This window comes from Saccopteryx leptura, chromosome 2 (assembly GCF_036850995.1).
Source record: "Saccopteryx leptura isolate mSacLep1 chromosome 2, mSacLep1_pri_phased_curated, whole genome shotgun sequence".
Lineage (NCBI taxonomy): Eukaryota > Metazoa > Chordata > Mammalia > Chiroptera > Emballonuridae > Saccopteryx > Saccopteryx leptura.
In genome coordinates, this window is record NC_089504.1 from 365193846 (window position 1) to 365215259 (window position 21414).

The 21414-nt window shown below is 60.3% G+C and overlaps 2 protein-coding genes across 2 annotated transcripts in view; one reads left to right on the top strand and one right to left on the bottom strand.

Annotated features, from left to right (window-relative positions):
* The window catches only part of SLC5A10 (solute carrier family 5 member 10), a 66418-nt gene that overhangs the window by 9743 nt on the left and 35261 nt on the right, over positions 1 to 21414 (bottom strand).
* The window catches only part of FAM83G (family with sequence similarity 83 member G), a 32879-nt gene continuing 18598 nt past the window's right edge, over positions 7134 to 21414 (top strand). The window contains exons 1-2 of the mRNA XM_066364993.1: positions 7134 to 7241; positions 7701 to 8383. Of these exons, the coding sequence (XP_066221090.1) occupies positions 7847 to 8383 (537 nt within the window). The 5' untranslated portion in view covers positions 7134 to 7241; positions 7701 to 7846. The remainder of the gene's footprint in view (positions 7242 to 7700; positions 8384 to 21414) is intronic.

Consider the following 21414-nt stretch of genomic DNA (forward strand, 5'->3'; position numbering starts at 1 on the left):
CAGAAACGGGGCTGCTCGATGTGACCAGGAGGGGCGGGAACGGAGGTGCCGGCCGCAGAGGCCGGTACGGGCGGGGGGAGCAGCTGGGAGATTTCCACGTGGTGGGCACCGGGGTTTCCGTGCCTCGGTGCGCCCTGTGCCGACAGGGTACTTAACTCCTGGGCTAAGCACTGTCCCCTCCAAACGACCCTGCTGAAAGGTCGCTCCTTCGATGCCCAGCCCACAGAGGCAAGGTGTGTGTCTCCGGCCCCTTCCTCCAGGGCAGGAGGTTCTGGGGCAGCGTCGTCCGTCACCTCAGGACCCTACATCCCGTCTTGTCCAGCCTCTCTGGAGCCCTGGGTTTCCAGGGGGCTTGCTCCCTGCATCCGTCAGTCACTCAGTGTGTCCAATCAGATCTCTCCCCTCCCCCCTCCTCGTCCAATGATGGCCCCCCCTGCTCCCTCCTCCCTCCCCCAGCCCTCAGTCCCATGGCTTCTCCTGCCATCCATAGACCAATGGATGGATTGCCCTGCCCACTTCACTCTGCACCACAGGGCTCCGTCCTCCTCTCCTCACGACACCCAGGTACCAGCTCCTCACTGCCTGCCTCTCTCCCATCCTCTCCATCCTTCTGAAATGACAGCTGTACCTGAACCCCATACTTCTCAGGAACCCCCCCCCCCCAACGCCGCCTCCCCGGAGGAGCCCATGGCTTCTTTGGGGAAAAAAAAGCCTTTCCACAGCGTTCTGCGTCCCTGATGGTGGGTCCCGGGTCCTTCCCGCGGGCCCCCTGACCTGTTTGTGTTTTTTCTCACACACCCGGCCCCTGGACTCCTCCAGTCTTCTGCAGACATCTCCTCCCTGCCCCCCACCCCTACCCCACCCCCACCCCAACCCTTGTTTGTCCCCAGCTTCTCGGTCAGTGGCAAAGGGCTTGTCCTGGGAGACTTTCCCGAGACTCTCTCCCCGGTCTCCCCCAGGGCAGAGCCGCTGCCTCCCAGAGGCTCCTGGGCCAAGGGTTGGATCACACAAGTTGTTGGCTTGCATATTTTCACCTTCCCTACCAGACTGGGAGCTTCTGAAGGTGGACAATGGCTTTGAGTCATCTCTGTCCCAGGCACCACCTAGTTCAGGGCTGGGCCCAGAAGATGTTCTGGGAACATGTGCGAATGAACAAGTGAATGAGCAAGGGAGAGAGGAGGGAGAACGGCACGGGAGGAAAGAAGGAGAAGGAGAAAGGAGCCCAGAAAGAGCCAGGAAGGAGTTCAGGCACGGCGTGATCCAGCCTCCCTGCCCGATCACCTCCACCCCGGCCAGCTGGGCCCATGAGAGAACCCGGGGACAGAAAAGCAGTCACTCTCCTGGGATACACAACCAGAACCAGAACCAGGTCAAAGCCCAGGGGGCCCCTGGCAGGACTCTGGGGCCACTGGGGCCTGGCATTCAGAGGACAGCTGGCGGGCCCCTCCCGACAGGTGCTGGGCTTGGACTGGCGGCCTCTGGCGCCTGCAGGGCCCAGCCCTCCCGGGAGGGACGGACGTGGAGTCACAGCCGTATAATAGCTCAGAAAGCCTGAGTCAGGAGATCCTGGCTGAGTTCATCCGGCCTCTTGCCGGCTGCTGGCACGCGGGCCCCGCCTCGGAGCGCGGCTGGCTCGGGGAGCCTGCCCTCGTGTTTGTGCTGAACCTCAAGAAAGAACAACCCCTCCTTTGTGACCACAGCAGAGGTGTCGCCAGTTAAACAATGTCCCGCGAATGTGCCAACTCAGGAGCGAGCCGTGCCCAACCGCGAGGGCTGGGGAACCGGGCAGAGGGCTGCTGGGTTTGCCCGTGCAGCAAGCAGCGTCTGTGGATCTGGGCGCTTCCCCACTGGCTCCCACACCCGGCCAGGGGCCACCCCGGGAGCCCGGGAGCTGCTCCACCCCCTCCCCCCAAGTCTCCCTCCCTGCAGCCTCCGGGCTCAGGGACCGGGGGACGCAGCACCTCCCCGCCCATCAACCCTCGCCCTCACCCCAAGACCTGAAACCTTACAGCCCCTAGAAGAAGACCTGGGCTAAGCTCCTTGACGTGGGTTTTGGAGACAATTTCTTTCTTTTTGGGTGGGGTGGGGTGGGGGGAGGATGCAACACCAAAAGCGAAGGCAAACAAAGGTAAGAACAGTAAACAGGTGGGATGGGATCAAAGGAAAAAGCCTCCCCACAGCCAAGGGAGCCACCAGCGAAACGAAACGGATTGGGAAAAAGAATTCCTACAACTCAATAGCAAAAAAAAAAAAAAAAAAAATTTGATTTAAAAGTGAACAGATGAACCGAATAGATATTTTCCCCAAAATATTCAGGCCCCACAGCCCACGGGTACAGGAAAGAGCGCTCACAACCGCTAATCACCAGAGGAGTGCGAATCAGTGGCTACCATCAAAAAGACAAGAGCTGACACGCGCACCGCACGGCAAGGATGTGAGCGAAGGGAAGGGAACCCTGGAGCACCGCTGGTGAGAACGCGAACCAGAGCGGCCACGGCGATCCATGGGGAGTTTCCTCAGAACATAAATAAATATGTAAATATATAATATAAATAAAACTATCCTGTGATCTATATCAGGGGTCCCCAAACTTTTTACACAGGGGGCCAGTTCACTGTCCCTCAGACCGTTGGAGGGCCGGACTATAAAAAAAACTATGAACAAATCCCTATGCACACTGCACATATCTTATTTTAAAGTAAAAAAACAAAATGGAAACAAATACAATATTTAAAATAAAGAATAAGTAAATTTAAATCAACAAACTGACCAGTATTTCAATGGGAACTATGCTCCTCTCACTGACCACCAATGAAAGAGGTGCCCCTTCCGGAAGTGCAGCGGGGGCTGGATAAATGGCCTCAGGGGGCCGCATGCGGCCCGCGCGGGGCCGTAGTTTGGGGATCCCTGATCTATATCCTTAGGAAATGAAGCCACTACCTTTAAGAGACCGCTGAACTCCCATCTTCATTATTCACAACAGTCAAAATATGGAGACAACCTAACTGTCCATCAGCAGAGAATTGGACACAGAGGATTTTATGTATATGGCAGGGTAGCGTTCAGCCGTGAGAAAGACCAGACCTCCTGCCATCGGCAGCAACGTGGATGGAGCCGGAGGGAATTGTGCTGAGTGAAGGACCTCACAGACAAACGAAGGCTGCCGGACATCACTTACATTCAAAATTTTAAACTGCCAAACTCCCAGAAACAGAGACCAAAGTGGCGGTTGCCAGAGGCGAGGGGAAAGGGGAGATGTTGGTCAAAGGGTACAAGCTTCCAGCTACGAGGTGAGTAAGTTCTAGGGTCTAAAGTGCAGCACAGAGATTACAGCTCATCATATCATACACTTGACCCTTGAACTACACGGGGTCATGGGTTTGAAATTACAGATGGACTTTTTTCAATAAATACTCTTTTTTTTTTTTTTTTTTTTTTTACAGAGACAGAGAGAGAGTCAGAGAGAGAGAGAGATAGGGACAGACAGGAACGGAAAGAGATGAGAAGCTTCAATCTTCAGTTTTTCGTTGTGGCACTTTAGTTGTTCATTGATTGCTTTCTCATATGTGCCTTGACCGTGGGACTACAGCAGACCGAGTAACCCCTTGCTCAAGCCAGCGACCTTGGGTCTAAGCTGGTGAGCTTTGCTGAAACCAGATGAGCCAGCGCTCAAGCTGGAGACCTCGGGGTCTTGAACCTGGGTCCTTCGCATCCCAGTCCAACACCCTATCGCCTGCGCCACCGCCTGGTCAGGCTTTCAATAAATACTTTAAACATATTTTCTCTTCCCCGGGTTTTTGTTTTGTTTTGTTTTGTTTTGTTTTTGTGAGAGTGAAAGAGAGAGGGAGACAGACAGGAAGAGAGAGATGAGAACCATTAACTCGTAATTACATCACTGTAGTTGTTCATTGATTGCTTTCTCCTCCGTGCCTTAACCAGGGTGGGGGTGGCTCAAGCTGAGCCAGTGACCCCCTTGCTCAAGCCAGAGACCTTGGGCTTCAAACCAGCGACCTTTGGGCTCAAACTGGTGAACCCACACTCAAGCAGGTAACCTCTGAGTTTCAAACCTGGACCCTCAGTGTCCCAAGTCGAGGTTCTATCCACTGCGCCAGCACCAGTCAGGTGGGATTTTCTTAATAATATTTTCCTTTCTTTAGCTACGTCATTGTACAAACAAATACAGTATATAATACATATAATATACAAAATATGTATTAATTGACTTTTTTCTTTTTTTTTTTTTTTTTTTTTTTTTTTTTTTTTTTTACAGAGAGAGAGTTCGAGAGAGGGATAGATAGGGACAGACAGACAGGAACGGAGAGAGATGAGAAGCATCAGTGGTGGCGCAGTGGATAAAGCGTCGACCTGGAAATGCTGAGGTCGCCGGTTCGAAACCCTGGGCTTGCCTGGTCAAGGCGCATGTGGGAGTTGATGCTTCTAGCTCCTCCCCCTTCTCTCTCTCTGTTTCTCTCTCTCCCTCTCTCTCTCCCTCTCCCTCTCTCTCTCCCCTCTAAAAATGAATAAATAAAATTAATTTAAAAAGAAAAAAAAAAAGAAGCATCAATCATCAGTTTTTCGTTGCGACACCTTATTTGCTCATTGATTGCTTTCTCATATGTGCCTTGACTGCGGGCCTTCAGCAGACCGAGTAACTCCTTGCTCAAGCCAGTGACCTTGGGTCCAAGCTGGTGAACTTTGCTCAAACCAGACGAGCCAGCGCTCAAGCTGGAGACCTCAGGGTCTCGAACCTGGGTCCTCTGCATCCCAGTCCAACACTCTATCCACTGCACCACTGCCTGGTCAGGCTTAATTGACTGTTTATATTATCAGTAAGGCCAACAGTTACATTTTGGGGAAGTCAAAAATTATACACAATAAGAGATAGGTATAAAAATGAAAAAAAATTAAAAAAGGAAAAAAAAACAGTTTAGCCTGATCTGTGGTGGTGCAGTGGATAAAACGCGACCTGGAAATGCTGAGGTCACTGGTTCAAAACCCTGGGCTTGCCTGGTCAAGGCACATATGGGAGTTGATGCTTCCAGCTCCTCCCCCCTGTCTCTCTCTTCTCTCTCTCTCTCTGTCTGTCTCTCTCTCCTCTCTAAAATGAATAAATAAAATAAAAATTAAAAAAAAATAAAATAAAAGGAAGAGACAGGTACATGCCTACAGGGATGGCTAAAATCAAACAACAGTGCCAACACGACATGTTGACAAGAATGCGGAGAAACGGAATCACCCGTGCATTGTTGGTGGGAATGTAAAATATACATAATTTAACAGGTATTTGGGCGTTTGTAGCAGCTCTGTGCATAATGGCCCCAGACTGGAAATCTAAATGTCCTGCAGCAGGTGGAATGGTTACAGACAAGGTGGTCTGTCCACACCACGGGGCACCCATCAGCCACAGAGAGGAGCAAGCTCTCAAACCAAACTGACCTGGATGGGTCCCAGGGACGGAGAACAGGTCAGCGGTGGCCCTGGGGCTGAAGAGAGAGAGCCTGGGGGTGACAGAGTTCTCCATCTTGACCGTGATGGTGGCTACACAAATGTGCACACACGATGAGGCTGTGTGCATCTGAGCAAACCCGCGTGTACACACACACACACACACACACACACACACACACACACACATGTGGACCGGTGAAATCCAGGCAAGCCCTGGGTCACACCTGCATGGACTTTTGCTGTGATGTCCTGGTCCTACAGTCACACAGAATGACACCGCTGGGGGACCGGCTGGGTAAAGGCTGCACGTAAGCTCTCTGGGATCTTTTTTGGGTTTTTTAAAGCACCTTCCTGTGTCAATAGCGATGGGCAGGGAGGGAAGTGCGGGCATCAGAGGGCTAAGGGCCTTTGCCCGCTGAGAGCCACAGCTCTCCTCACGCCCCCCCCCCTGCCCCAGGCCCTTTGTTGTGGTGAACAAAGCAGGGGCAGAGGCCCAGAGAGGGTCCTGTGCTGGGTCCCCAGCGGCCAAGAGGCTGTAAATCAGGCTGGAGAGCTCCCAGCGGCACTCACCCAGGGGGTTCCCTGGGGAGGAGGGCGCAGGCCTGCATTCACACCCCGGGACGGGGTGGGGGCACTTGTGGGACCGTGTTCAGGGAGGTACAGGGGCCTGGGCTTTGGGGTCACTGTGTTCAGACACAACGTGATGCCTCCCGCACCCCGGGGTCAGGGTGGGCTGCAGGACCTGAGGTTTGAGGGGTGAGTGGTGGGGACCACAGGGGTACTGGGGTTGGGAGAGCGGTCACTGCTCTGAGCAGTGGACCCAGCTGAGGTCTGACAGGCGAGGGTGGATGGTAGTGAGGGCCTCGGGGAGCAGGGATTCCAGCCCTCAGCAGCTCTGAGCAGTGTCCTCAGACAGCCCCATCAAGGGAGAGGTAGGGGCCAGGGGCCAGGAGGGAAGGGCTGGGTCCGGTGCCTGGCCGACTGACCGGCTGTGGCGTGCAATGGAGTGTGGGCTGTTTGTCTGGCCGGCTTTAATGGGCTTCGTGGTCCCTGCCCTGGCAGCCTGCTTTCAGATGTGGTCCCCACACCTCCCATAACTGGGTCCCAAGCCCCAGGGACGCTGGGCAGAGCGCTGGGTCTGACCCCAGCCCACAGCAGCTCTCTCTGACTGCCCTCAGCATAGGTGGGGCATGCTCACCCTGCAGGACCAGTCCTGGGGGCGCGGGACCCCTCCCAGTGGGAAGTACGTGTTTCTCACGAAAAACTGGGGCACCAAGCTCCACGAAGGCTCCTGAGGTTGAGTCAGAGGGCGCTCGCTCTACCCCTGCCTTGGGGACCCCCCAGCTTAGTACCCCCAACTCTATTTCCACAGCTGGGTGTCTCTATGGGCTTCCCATCCCCCCTGGGAAGTGGCATAGGTTGGACCAGGGTTACCAACACGCCCGGGGGGGGGGGGGGGGAGTGAAAAGAGAGGGAATGTCTGAGCCGTTCACTTGCTGTGTTACCTCGGGAAGTACACTGTCCCTCTCTGGGCCGCAACATTCCAAGAACTCCCTCGGACTTTGGTCCCTGAACTTTACACAATCCGGCCACCTGGGACTGGGGGCCGCGGAGGAGGCGGGTCCCTGTCGGGCTGAATCAGTTTCCGGCCCCGCCCCCGAGCCGCACGTGACCTCAGGTGGCGGCCGGTGGGCGGTGTGGCACTTCCTCACCTGCCCGCCGCCTGTGCGCACCGCTCCGCCTTCGCGCGCGCGGCTCCCTCGCCGGCTCTGCGACGCGCCCGCGGTCACCCGGTAAGCGAGTGTCCGGCCCCGCACGCCAGATCCTGGCGCCTACCACTCCTGGGCGCGCTTCCCCTTCGCCGCCTCCGGGCAGGCCCCTTGGGTTGCCTGTCCCTGGCGTCCAGGGATTTTTAAGACCTTCTCCACTCTTCCTTCCCGGAAGCCCTGGGAATGAGGGCGTCCCTGAGCCAGGGCCAGTGCCAGTTAAGAGTTCAGTCTCCTGCCTTCCCCTACTGGAAACTTGTGGGAAGCTCCCTGCCAGCCCTGGCGCCCCGGCACCAGTAGCTTAGGACTTCAGGCAGCTCCAGAAATCCCCTAGGATGTGCGCGCCCTGTGCCGGTACGGATACAGGTCACCGGGCCCTGGGGACGTGTCCCACCCGCCTCTTCTGTTTTTCAGTCCTGCCCTGTTGCCCCAGTCCTGCGCGCGCTCTGACCTGCCTCCCGCATTACTACCTGTTCTTTCCTTCAGGGTCCTTATATGCAGAGGAGCAGGCGCGGCCCGGAGGCCCCTCGGCGCCCGCTGCGTCCCTGCCCGGCTGCAGTTGGGACCCCGACCTTGCTGAGCGTTCCGTCTCCTGCTCCCCCGGTGGGCAGAGGCGCTGGCCGGGCGGCACCATGGCCTTCTCTCAGGTGCAGTGTCTGGACAACAGCCATGTCAACTGGCGCTCCAGCGAGTCCAAGCCCGAGTTCTTCTACAGCGAGGAGCAGCGCCTGGCGCTGGAGGCCCTGGCGGCCCGCGGCCCCGAGGCCTTCTACGAGGTGCTGCGGCGGGAGAACATCCGCGACTTCCTGTCCGAGCTGGAGCTCAGGCGCATCCTGGAGACCATCGAGGTGTACGACCCCGGCTCGCAGGACCCCCGGGGCTCGGGCTGCACCCAGGGGCCCGAGGACAGCGGAGGAGTGAGGGACGGCGAGGAGACGGCCGGCGGGGCCGACGACGGAGCCCCGACGCGGGCGGAGCCGGAGCCGCCGCCCTCGCTGGAGTACTGGCCCCAGAAGTCAGACCGCTCCATCCCGCAGCTGGACCTGGGCTGGCCCGACACCATCGCCTACCGCGGGGTGACCCGGGCCAGCGTCTACATGCAGCCCCCCATCGACGGGCAGGCCCACATCAAAGAGGTGGTGCGCAAGATGATCAGCCAGGCCCAGAAGGTGAGTCAGCCACCGGGCGGGAGCCCCCCCACCCGCCAGAGGAAGCTGGCCCCCCCCTCCCAGCCTCTTCCGACCTCAGTGGCTCCCTCAGAGCCCAGTGTGGAGAGTCCCCCGTAGTCCCGGTGGGTCTACAGGCTGGCTCACTTCCTGCTTTTCTGGGGTTCCTTCCTTGTTCTTTGGGAGGGATAGGGTGCCTGGGTCCTCCAGCAGGTCACAGGGGGCCGCCGCCTCTCAAAGGGCTTGTGTGTGTTCTCGTGGGGTATTTCTGACTTCCAGGGCCTGAGGAACAGGCTCCCAGAACAAGGCGCTGCAGGGGTCGGGGTGGAAAGGAAGGATGTGGCTTCCTCTCACGGCGCCCTCTCTGAGCCTCTCCACGAGCTGGGCAGGGGCAGAACCTTTCAGCCAGAGGGGCGGGGGAGGCTTGGTCTTCAGTGTTGGGAACGGAGTGAGTTCAGCTGAGGGTTGTCCACCACCTGGGTTGAGTTTCATGCTGCAGCATATTGTCTGGCCTCCCTTTCCTGACCCCTGCCGAGCTGGGCAGTGTCCCCGGGGTGGGTGACCACACTCAGCTGACCCACTGACACATACTCTGAGAAGAGGAGCTCACCACTTGGGGAGACAGCTGGGCCGTGGCTGGACAGGCCGTGACCTTGAGCAGATAGATGGTGTTTCTTCCCGCTGAGCAGAAGAGCCCTTTTTCCTGGTTTCGAAAGCACGTTCTGACATGATGGCTGAAGCCTGCCTCGTCGGGCTGTGTTGAGAAGGGTTCTGAAGCCAGGTCTGGGCTCGGTGGTGCGGAGCAGCGCGTGATGGGCAGTCTGTCCTGGCCTTGGGTTGGGTACATTGCGCGTGGAGTCTAACCCCTCCCCCGTCCCAGGCCCAGAGTGGGCAGCGTATGGTCTGAGACCCAGACGCCGGCTTTGGGGACCGTCCTGGCCGACGGACAGCTGGGGCCAGAGAAACCAGAGGTGTGTCAGGAGCTGAGGAGACGGCCAGGGCGTAGGTTTCCAGAAACGGGAAGTTTCTGTCTCCTGAGGGTGGGTGAGGGGCTGGCTGAGTCAGAGGGCTTGTGTCGGGGAGCCTGGCTCTCAGCCTGTCCCAGGCAGCCTTGGGGCTTCTGGCTTCTGGTCCGGGGAGCGGAGGCTGTGAGGACAAAAGCTGCGTCTCTGGCTGTGGTGAGGCTCCGTCAGGTGAAGGGAGTTGGGGCAGACTTGGAGGAGGAGGAGGAGGAGAAGGGAGGAGGAGGAGGAGGAGGAGGAGGAGGAGGAGGAGGAGGAGGAGGAGGAGGAAGGGGCCTTCCTAAGCTCCTAAGCTGAAGAACCCACCCAACCCCCCACGTGGGTGCCTGACTTGGGGTCATGGGACCCAGGCCCCTGGGAGGGCCTATAGGGATCCCCTTACCTACAGCCTCCGCCCCCCTATTTAAAATTGGGAAAACTGAGGCCAAGGATGCTTGACCAGCCGTGCCGGAGCCACCAGGCCTTTCCTCTCCTCCCCACCGGGAGGAGGAAGGCGGCGGACGCTAGATCCCAGCTTGGCAGGAGAACCATCCGAGTCTAATCTCCCCCAGATGGAAAGACAGACAGCCTGGCCCAGAGATGGGCCCAGATAGGGACGCCCGAGGCCAGCCTCCCTGTGAGTCTGTGGCCAGGGCTGAGGCCCAGCCGCTGCCCCTGCTCCCGGGGGCCCCTTCCATAACTTGATTTGCTCCTGGCAAAAGCCTTGCAGGCTGACCGGTGACATAGCCAGGAAGAAGTCCGTGTCGGGTTTTGAACCTCAGTCTCCGTGGGGCCAACAGTCTAGGCTTCCCTGCAGCTCGCGCCCCCAGTGGGTCGCCACGGCCCGCTGCTTCCACTCCTCTAAGACAGGGGGCTCCCTGCCTAGACGGACACCCTCTCAGACAGCCAGGAGCCTCCCAGGGAGGGTCTCAGAGGCAGGCGGGGCCCAGCGCCTCCTCCTGCACGTGGGACACAGACACGAAGGAGGCAGGGACTTGCTCACACCCCACGGCACGGGGGTCCCGCCAAGCCCCTGCTTTCCAGCCCCCCCACTTCCCTGTCACATCGACGTTGGGACCCACGGCCCACGCGGTGCGTGCTCAAGCCGTCTGTCATGATGGCGACTGTCCATCGAGCGCGCGGTACGTTATAATCTCAGGGAGTGTTATCTGCCCCATTTTTCAGATGTAGAGACTGAGGCCTGCGGACTCGCCCAGCTGGTTCCTCGGGTGGAGGGGCGGGGACCAGGCCTGTGTTGTCCTGAGACTCTGGGACGGGGCAGGGAGGGGCAGCTCGTCCCAGCTCCTTGCCACCCTCCCATGTCCCCTGCGCCCGCTCTGGCGGCTTCCCAGGCTCGAAGGGGCGGGGCCGTGACCCTGAGGGATGCTGACGAACGCTGACGAGCCCTTTGCCTGGCCGCCAGCCGGGAGCTCTTCCTGCCGTCTCTCTTCCCACAAGTCATTTCTCTTCCCCACACCCCCTCACCCTCCTCCTCCCCTCTCCCCCCTGCTACCAGCGCAGCGAGAGCGCCCGGCCCCCTGCTTCCCAGGTCTGGGGGAGGGGGGCTCGCTGTCCAGCCGCCTGGACTGGACGGTGGATCCTGCAGCACTCTGCCTGGGGCTGCTGTCTCTGAGCCCGGGCAGCCCAGCCCACCAACCCCTCCACCTGGCCTGGGAGACCGTACCTGTCAGGGCTTCCACCAGGTCCCCCTTCCCCCAAAAAACTAGAGTGGAATGAAGAGGCCACAGTCCAAGAAGCCAAGAGTCCCGGGGTCGGGTCCCCGTTCCGCCCTCCACCTGTGTGACCTGCCACAGCCAGGCTGCTCTCTGAGTCCCAGGCACCTTATCTGTGAAGTGAGCACGGGACAGGCACTGAGGACTATTCATGTCCCTCAGGCCTTGACACCTTGCTGCCCGGTGACTGCAGCGGACTCTCCCAGGGGCGCCAGGCCGGGCTGGGCGGGACGACGCTGGGCCCTGGGCCTCGGAGGCCTCCCCTGGCCGCGTGGCTCCGAGCAGGCAGCCTGTGCTCGCTGAGACGTCTCCCAGCCCCCTGGGCTCCGGCTTCCCGAGTGTCCTGCCCAGCCCTCTGCCCCCGGGAGCCGGTGATTTATCTGGGGAAGCACCTGCTGGGGGTTTCAGCTGCATACCAGAGGCGGGCCTGTAGCCTCACGCCTGGGAAGGGATGAGCTGGAGAGACGGGGGTGTGGGAGGCTGGGCTCGGAGCCCTTCACCAGCCTGACAGCCCGGGGCGAGGCCCCCGGGGCCGGGCACGGCACAGAGCGAGGGGGAGGAAGCTGAGGGAGAAGGAACGGCCAGGACTCAAGGAGAGCCGGACTTTGTTCCAGCCAGGCCAGGGCCTGGGAACAGAGACCCAGAGAAGTCTAGGTTTTTGCCCAGGGCCACACAGCAGGAAGGGACAGGAACCAGGGTTCCTGATGCCTGATGAAGCCCCCACGCCTGCTCCAGTCGGGGCCTCGCGGCCACACGCCGGAGTCCTGGCCGGGGGCTCAGCTCCAGGGGCGTAAAGGCGCTTTGAGGCATTGATCAAATGCCAGCGATAGACCAGGGGCTGGGTGGGCACGTGACCTACACTGCAGCCCCCCCAGCGGCTCCACACAGTAGGTCTGCAGACGAAGAAACCCGGGGCCTGGGGGGCTGAGGTCAGATAACTTATCTGAGATCATCGCTCTGATAGCGGAAGGGGCTGGGCCCAGCAGGGGCCCGGAACTCGGGTCAGCAGGGGCCCGGAACTCGGGTCAGCAGGGCCTGGAACCCGGGTCAGCAGGGGCCCAGAACTTGGTCAGCAGGGCCCAGAACTCAGGTCTGCAGGGCCCAGAACTCGGGTCAGCAGGGCCCAGAACTCGGGTCAGCAGGGGCCCAGAGTCCGGGTCTGCAGGCTCCGAGGCCCCTTTTCCCAGGAGAAGCGGCATCTTGGCAGTTTCTCCTGAGCCAGGCCCCTCACGGGATCGTCGGGGCCTCTCTGACCTTCCCCAGCTTGACCCAGGACAGTGGAAGCACTGTCATCACTCTCCATGTCCCCATCAGGCTCCCAGACACTGGGCTCCGCACGAGGGACAGCAGTCTGACCACACTGGGACCAGGGACCGGGTGACCGGGAGCCGCTGCGGGTCCCTGCAGACCGGGAGGGAAGGCTCTCACTGCCCCTGAGCCGGTGGCACCGGGACACCGTCCGCACCTTGAGAGGCCCCCAGGCGGCCCGGTCAGCTGTCCCAGGAGTACGCAGTGGGTCGGGGAGCTGTCTTCCCACCTCCTCTGGTCATTCCCAGCCCAGGGCCCTCGCCGTCCAGGTGGGGTGTTGGCTCCTGTCCTCTGCAAAGGCTTCCGACCTGACAGGCTGCATCTTACTTGAGAGCTTGGGGGGCCCCGGGAGCAGCTCCGACAGGGAGGGGGGCCGGCCCCTCTGGGCTGGGCGCACGCCTCGCTCCCAAAGCACTCGGGCGGACGGGACAGCCTTCCCCCTGCAGGCACTGTCCGCCCTCGACCCTGTGAGGCGGGGCCTGTGTCACCCTCCCGTCACAGAGGACAGTGCCGAGGCTCAGAGCAGGCCAGGGCCCGCGGAAGGTCGCACCAGGCTGTTTGGCGTGGCCAGCCTGCACGGGGCTCCACAGAACCCCAGTCTCCCTGGTTGGAGAGGCTCATGCTACAGCCAAGAGTCCCCCCCCCCCCGGGGCCAGCAGACAGAGGCCCCAGGCTCACCCGCTCAGCTCACCCACTTTCTTGCTACCTGACCTTGGGCCTCAGTTTCTTCATCTGTCAAGTGGGGCTTGGGCACTTGTCTCGAGGCAGAGTTGTGTTGTGAGCGCCCACAGAACGCTGAGTTCACCAGGACAATGTATTCCCTGTATCCCGGCGGGCCCTGGCCGGGGTGGGCTGCGCCCGCCGCCTCTGTGGGGTCCGAAGGATCCCGAGGCTCTGAGGCCTTCCCGGGCTCAGTGCCACGTGGGGAAGTAGACAAACAGACAGACTCAGGAACCCGAGACACACGCCCGAGCCCTAGCTCCGCTGGTATCTAATGTGCCGCCTGAGATAGTCGCTTGGCCTCCCTGACCCTCCGTCCCGTCTTCCTCCGTGTCACGGTGATGACAACACCTGCCTCCAAGTGGCGATGAGATTGAAATGGACAAAAGGGGGTATGTAAAGCACTTGGTGTGTGTGGTATTTGGCATGGAGCTGGCATTCAGTAAATGCCAGCTCTCTGCCCTCCTTCCCTCCACCTTGGTCCTCACCCATCTCCTGGCGGCCTCTCTCTGGGAGAAGTCTGGGTTGAGAAGTGGTGAGCTCCCCGTCCGGGAGGCATGCAAGCAGGGGCTCGATGAAATGCAGTAGAGAGGACGTGGGCATCAGGGGACTCAAGGGGCCTCAGCCTGCCCTGGCTCCTCGTGTGATCTTGGCCAAGTCCTTTCTAGGTCAGTCTTCTGGGAGGGGGTGGTCAGGGGCGGTCAGGGTGCACAGGAACTCCAGTGTCTGACCCTCTTGGACCCGGGAGGAGCGCAGGTTTTAGAGGCTTGTGAGTGTATGACCCTGAGATTTTCCAGTTCGACAGCTGACAAAGATGGGGGTGGTCGGCCTGGCTGGACCCTGCACCCGTCAAGCCTGGACACTCGGAGGGCTCGCGGCTTCTGGAGGCTGGCGGGGAGAGGGGGCAGCGGGGAGAGGGGCCAGTGTGTCCTCCTGTCCCGTCCACAAGGCGAACCTGGCCACCTGACGGCTCCCCGGCCCGGGCTCTGCGGCATTCCTGAGCAGCTGGGAGGAGGCTGATGTCTGTGCGGACTAAGGGCAGGGCCCCACGCCGCCGCCTGGCTGGGGCCTCCTCCTCGCCAGGCTCTGGGCGGGTCCAGAATGGGCTTTCTGACCCCGTCCTGCTTCGGTCCTTTGGTACTCAGGAGGCCTGAGCCTTCTTTAATTGGCCCTAATGAGGCTTCTGTCTCGATAGGCTATTCCAGAGTGGGGAGGGTGCAAGAGCTGAGGAATGTTGGGGGGGAGAGACCTCAGGTCATGCAATGTTCCCAAGAGGAGCGACCGAGGCTTCTGGTAGGGCCACCCAGGCCAGCGGCTTCCTAGCCGTAGGCCACCCGGGAAGCCTCCTCAGTGCCTGCAGAACCTTCCTGGCGGCACCTCATTAATCCTGCAAGCACGGGGGGGGGGGGGGGCAGGTCCATGTCAGGAATGTGGGAAACTGAGGCAGCACAGCCCAGTCTGCCGCAGCGGTTGTGCTGGAGGAGAGGGCTGGAGGCCCGGAGAGCAGCAGCTCCCGACCCTGTTCCAGACCCCCAGGAAGGGGTGGGGGCCAGACCTCCGCTCCGGAGGCCACCGCTGTCCTGGTGGGGCCCCCGCTGTCCTGGTGGGGCCACCGCTGTCCTGGTGGGGCCCCCGCTGTCCTGGTGGGGCCACCGCTGTCCTGGTGGGGCCCCCGCTGTCCTGGTGGGGCCTCCGCTGTCCTGGTGGGGGCCAGACCTCTGCTCCGGAGGCCACCGCTGTCCTGGTAGGGCCCCCGCTGTCCTGGTGGGGCCTCCGCTGTCCTGGTGGGGGCCAGACCTCTGCTCCGGAGGCCACCGCTGTCCTGGTGGGGCCCCCGCTGTCCTGGTGGGGCCCCCGCTGTCCTGGTGGGGCCCCCGCTGTCCTGGTGGGGCCACCGCTGTCCTGGTGGGGCCTCCGCTGTCCTGGTGGGGGCCAGACCTCTGCTCCGGAGGCCACCGCTGTCCTGGTGGGGCCCCCGCTGTCCTGGTGGGGCCCCCGCTGTCCTAGTGGGGCCTCCGCTGTCCTGGTGGGGCCCCCGCTGTCCTGGTGGGGCCTCCGCTGTCCTGGTGGGGCCCCTGCTGTCCTGGTGGGGCCCCCGCTGTCCTGGTGGGGCCTCCGCTGTCCTGGTGGGGCCCCCGCTGTCCTGGTGGGGCCTCCGCTGTCCTGGTGGGGCCCCTGCTGTCCTGGTGGGGCCACCGCTGTCCTGGTGGGGCCCCCGCCCCACCTCTGGACCGGAAGTGGTGGCAGTGACCCCGTAGTGTAGGTCTGCTGGAGAGGGAGTCTCTCAGCGCTCGGAAGTCTGAAAAGGCGCTTACTTCGCCTTTGGGCCTGAAAGCTGTTTTCACTGGGTGTGGAATCCAGGGTCACAGTTTTTCCATTTAGGACCTTAACACCACGCATTGCTCTGATGTCCGCTGGCTTGCAGCGATGCCGAGGGGACACCCGCTCAGCTTGGCGCCTCTGTGTGGGATGGTCCTTTTCCCCTCCGGCCGCCTTTAAGACTTTTTATCATCGATTTGAAAAGCGACCTGGTTACAAGGATGGGCTTGGGTGTGGCTTCCTTTCTGTCTCTTCCGTTTGGGACTCGCTGGACTTCCTACACGCGTGGCTGCGTAGTCTTCAGTGTGGAAACGGCTTGCCCATTATTTTTCCAAGGCTCTTCCGTCTCTCCCCCACCCTCTGCCGGGGCACCTCGGGGACTCTAATTACGCTTGTTAGGCCTTTGAAGTTGACCCACAGCTCCCTGAGGCTCTGGTCTTGTTGTTTTTATTCCCAGTCTCCTTCTCTGTGTGTCATTTTGGATGGCTCTTGATTGCTGTGTCTTCAAGTTCACTCATCTTTTCTCTCTCGTGTCTGGTCAGCTGCTAATCCTATCTCGTGCTTTTCATCTTAACTGTGGAACCGTTTCACCTCTTGAAGTTCAGTTTGGTGTTTTGTTTTGTTTTTTAAATATCTTCCGCCTGAGCCCTGGCCGGTTGGCTCAGCGGTAGAGCGTCGGCCTAGCGTGCGGAGGACCCGGGTTCGATTCCCGACCAGGGCACACAGGAGAAGCGCCCATTTGCTTCTCCACCCCTCCCCTTCTCCTTCCTCTCTGTCTGTCTCTTCCCCTCCCGCAGCCAAGGCTCCATTGGAGCAAAGATGGCTCGGGCGCTGGGGATGGCTCTGTGGCCTCTGCCTCAGGCGCTAGAGTGGCTCTGGTCACAACATGGCGACGCCCAGGGTGGGCAGAGCGTCGCCCCCTGGTGGGCAGAGCGTCGCCCCTGGTGGGCGTGCCGGGTGGATCCTGGTCGGGCGCATGCGGGAGTCTATCTGACTGTCTCTCCCTGTTTCCAGCTTCAGAAAAATGAAAAAAAAAAAAAAAAGATAAATATCTTCCGCCTGACTGGTGGTGACGTGGCAGACGGACTGTCGATGTTCGAGACCCCGAGGTCGCAGGATTGAGCACGGGCTCATCTGGCTTGAGCGTGGGATCACCAGCTTGAGTGTAGGTGTAGAGTTGCTAGCTCGTAGTCCAAGGTCCTTGGCTTGAGCCCAAGGTTGTTGGCTTGAGCCAGGGGTCAGTGGCTCAGCTGTAGCCTCCCTACCATCAAGGCACGTATAAGAAGCAGTCAATGAACAACTAAAGTACCCCAACCACGAGTGGATCCTGCTCATCTCTTTCCCTTCCTGTCTCTCGAGCTCTCTCTCTTTAAAAAAAAACAAAACTTTTTCTCTAAGTAACTTTTTGAACATACAGGATACAGTCATAACTGTTTTCATGTCTGGAGATGCCAGTTCTACCTAACATCTGTATTTATTCAGGGTTAGTTTTGATTTTTTTTTTTCTCATGAGGGTCATTATTTTCTTGTTTATTTGTGTCTGGTGATTTTTTATTAGCTAGCAGACAATGTTATGTTGTGGAGTGCTGAAGTTTGATTCTTTAAAGGTATTGGAGTTTGGCCTGACCTGTGGTGGCGCAGTGGATAAAGCGTCAACCTGGAAACACTGAGATTGCCGGTTCAAAACCCTGGGCTTGCCTGGTCAAGGCACATATGGGAGTTGATGCTTCCTGCTCCTCCCCCCTTCTCTCTCTCTCTCTCTGCCCCCTCTCTATAATGAATAAATAAAATCTTAAAAAAAAAAAAAAAGATATTGGAGTTTGGCCTGACCAGGTGGTGGCACAGTAGATAGAGTGTCGGCCTGGGATGCAGAGGACCCAGGTTCGAGACCCTGAGGTCGCCAGCTTGAGCGCGGACTCATCTGGTTTGAGTGGAGCTTACCAGCTTGGACCCAAGGTCGCTGGCTCGAGCAAGGGGTCACTTACTCTGCTGTAGCCCCCTGGTCAAGGCACATATGAGAAAGCAATAAATGAACAACTAAGTTGTCACAATGAAAAACTAATGATTAGTGCTCACTTCAGCAGCACATATACTAAAATTGGAAAAACTAATGATTAATGTTTCTCATCTCTCTCCGTTCCTGTCTGTCTATCCCTATCTATCCCTCTCTCTGACTCTCTGTCTCTGTATTAAAAAAAAAAAAAGAGAGAGAGATGTTGGAGCTTGGTTGCAAGACGCAGACGCAGTGAAGTTGCTTGGAAACAATGTAATGCTTTCGCGGCTTGCTGTTGAGCTGTACCAGGTGGAACCAGTGCAGACTTTGTATAGGATCGGAGTTGGCAAACTAGGGTTCACCTCTGGGCTGCTGCCTGCTTTTGTAAATAATGGAACATAGACATACACATTTGTTGATGGACGTGCTGTCTCTGTGCTGCCCATGGCTTTTTCTGCAGAAAAGCAGAGCTGAGCCTGGCCGGATGGCTCAATCGGTTAGAGCATCGTCCTGAAGCTCAGAGGTTTCTGGTTCGATCCCCAGTCAGGGCACATATAGAAACAGAGCGCTGTTCCCATGTTTTCCTCTCTCTCTCTAAAACCAGTAAAATAAACACAATAATAATAATAACAATAGTAATAATATTAAAAAGAAAAGCAGAAAGCAGAGCTGAGTAGTTTCTTCAGAGACCACAGGGCGTGTAAAGCCTGAAGTGGTTGCCGTCTGGCCTGGCAGCCCCCGTCAGGAGCCTGTGTGCATGTGCCAGCCACTCAGGACCCTCCCGAGGGCTCTCCTGCGGGTCCTGAGTCTGAGCGGTCTGCACCCTGGCCAAGGGGAGGCCAGCCGCCCCGGGTCCTGTAGGAACTGGTCGTTGTTCCAGCCGCCCCGGGTCCTGTAGGAACTGGTCGTTGTTCCAGCCGCCCCGGGTCCTGTAGGAACTGGTCGTTGTTCCAGCCGCCCCGGGTCCTGTAGGAACTGGTCGTTGTTCCAGCCGCCCCGGGTCCTGTAGGAACTGGTCGTTGTTCCAGCCGCCCCGGGTCCTGTAGGAACTGGTCGTTGTTCCAGCCGCCCCGGGTCCTGTAGGAACTGGTCGTTGTTCCAGCCGCCCCGGGTCCTGTAGGAACTGGTCGTTGTTCCAGCCGCCCCTTCCTGTCCCAGTCTCCGTGGTGTCCTTCCTGCACCTGCTGCTCGGTCACCAGCAGAAGGCTCTAGGGGGACCCTCTGCCAGTCTCTGGCCGCCCTCTCCTGTCTAGTACGCGGCCCTGCGAATTCTGAGCAAACCCTGTCTCCTCAACCCAAGGAGATGACGGGTCCAGCAGCTCCCGCCCCAGCCCCCGCCACGCGCAGCCCGGACGGAGGGGGGGCAGGCAGCCCCGCGGCTCACCCCCCCCCCCCGTTCCCCTGCTCTCGGGGGTCACCACGCTTGCAGTGCGGCCCGTCTGTGGTTTCATAGATCTCGTCTGCTTTTTTATTACTACGGCAAGCAGTTGAGCGCTGGCTGTGTTATTCTGCCATGGCTGGACGTGGGCGTCGAATCCTCTGTCTTGATGGCCGTGGTCATCAAGGACAGCCTGTGGCGTGCCCTGCATTGTTCCCGTGAGGTGCCGCCTTCCAGCAGGTGCAGAGGGGGAGCAGGAGGTGGGTGGGTGGTGGCTCCCCCCCCCCCCGGTCTGTCCACCCGGAGGGTGCTTGCTATGGGTCTGGTGAGACAGCGCTCGGGTCGGCATCACGAGGAGGACTCAGGAAAGCGGCCGCTGTGGTCTGCTAAGTGTGGGCTCTCGGGTCCTGCGCCAGCCGGGTCCCTGCATTAATCCGCTTCACCCTCCAGCAGCCCGTGCCGGGTGGGCACCATTGCCCCGATGAGGGAACGAAGGCATGTGCCCGAGGTCACGTAGCTCCCAAGCAGGACAGTCTGGATAGAGCCTGTGCTGCCGCTCGGGAAGGGCACAGGGAGCTGAGGATCCCCCGGCAGGGACGGCCTTGGGCAGCACATCCGCCTTCCCCCTTTTACAGACGAGGGAACTGAGGCCCAGAGAGGGACGCAGCACACCCAACGCCGCACGCCACGTCCTGGAGCCTGGAGCTCCAACCCCGGTCCGGTTCTGTCCTCGCCGGGGGCTCAGGATGGGCTGGGCACTCACCCAGTGTCCCCGGGCCATGCCCTCAGTGCCAGCGGCAGCCGCTGTTGTCACAGGCTTCGGGCCACGTCTGGTGGGGGTGGTGGGTCACCCCACCCCACCCCACCCACCTCCGGGTCTCGCAACCTTCTTGTGAAATCCGAGGCTTGGGCTCAGACCCCGCCCCCTCCCTCAGGTGCTGTCCTCCTGCAGGAAGCCCCTGGGTGATGGAGGTGCTTGAGCTGGGGTGTCCACCACCCTGCTGGCCCCTGGTGAGGCCGGGGTTGGTCCCCTCCCTTCTCCAGGCCACAGTGTCAGTGTCAGCCTCTCTCTAGTGGAGGTGGGTGACCACCCGTTCTAAAGATATTTCAGAGATTCTGAATTCGCCAGGTGGTCAGTGGGGGGACGGAGGGGGGGGAGCGGAGACCTGAGAGCTGTCCCTCCACTTGGAGAGGGCTGGGGGGTCTGGGCCCCCTCCAGGCCGGCTGGATGCAGACCTGCTGGATAGCGTGTGCGACAAGATAGCGGGAGGTGTGGGGCTGCGGGGGGGGGGGGGCGCACTCCACCTCGGGGGCCTGCACGTGTCGCACACCCCCTCTCGGGGGGACACGGGGGCACATGGGGTACGAGGTGCACGCTAGCCCGGCGCTGGTACCAGCCCCCCAGCCCTGGACGGCGGTCCCCCACAGGCCCAGGCTTCGTCCAGCCGCCACCGGCCACTCTTTGGAGCCGGGGACCAGTGTGGTTTGCATGGTGTTTGGCCGCCCCCCTAGTCTGTGGCTGCATCTTTGAGGGGCTTTCCTGCTGGTGAGACACGACGACCACTGGGGAATCGGCCGCGTGACCCGTGCAGACTCCGGGCTGTGGGGCTGAGGCCGCCCCGTCCGCTCCACGGTGAGCCAGGCCGAGAGTGCAGGACACGTGCATGCCAGCCATCCCCTGTGCCCAGGACCCGGCAGTTGGTCCAGGGGTCCCATAGGCACAGCCGGTGCCCATGGTCAGACAGCAAGCTTCAGAGCTGGGGCCCAGGCCGCTGCCTTGTGAACGGTGTGCGGTCTCCTAACACACGCCAGGGCGGGCAGCCCGCCGACTCCAGCCTCCCCTCTGTCTTCTCCACACTTTAGTCCTGGCCTTGCCCAGCACCTCCCGGGGCTGCAGGAAGAGGCTGGCGTTTTCCTCTGGGCAGGGCCAGCGGCTTCGCGCTCCAGCCTCGGACGTGGAAGCTGGCCAGACCGAGCGAGCCCGGCCACACCCCCATTGGCGGCCAGCCGGCTGAGGGCTCGGGAGGGGCTGTGGCCTGTCCCCAGTTCCCTCGTCCCCGTAACCCAAGCCGTTAGGTCCCATTCTCGGTTGACAACAGCTCCCAAAGGCCTTCCTTATAGTCTGTGCCCCGTGCTGGGCCCAGACTCTGGGGCGGGGTGCTCTGCCCTCGGTGGGCTCACACCGTCACCGTCAACGGCACCGGCAAGCTGGGCAAACCAAGTAGCTAGTCAGGCACGGGAGTGAGCCCCTCTGTGCCTCAGCCTCCTCGTCTGTAAGGCAGGATCATCTGCTGGCTTCCAGCGCATGTGTGAGGACTGACCAGGCGGCGGCTGTGGGGCCACTGTACCCCCTCACGTGGCGCAAGGCCCGGCAGCAGCTTGTCCAGGTGCTCTGGGCCGGGGTGTGGGACCCTGGGTTTTCTGATCTCGCGTCTCTGGCCCTGGCTTGCCCACGTACAAAACGGGGAAAAGCAGGCAGGACCCAGAAAGCACTGGGGCCTCCGTGGGGAGCACCCAGCACCCCCTCCCCACCGTATCGCTGGCACCCAGTCCAGGCCTTCCTTTGCCCACCCCTGGCACCA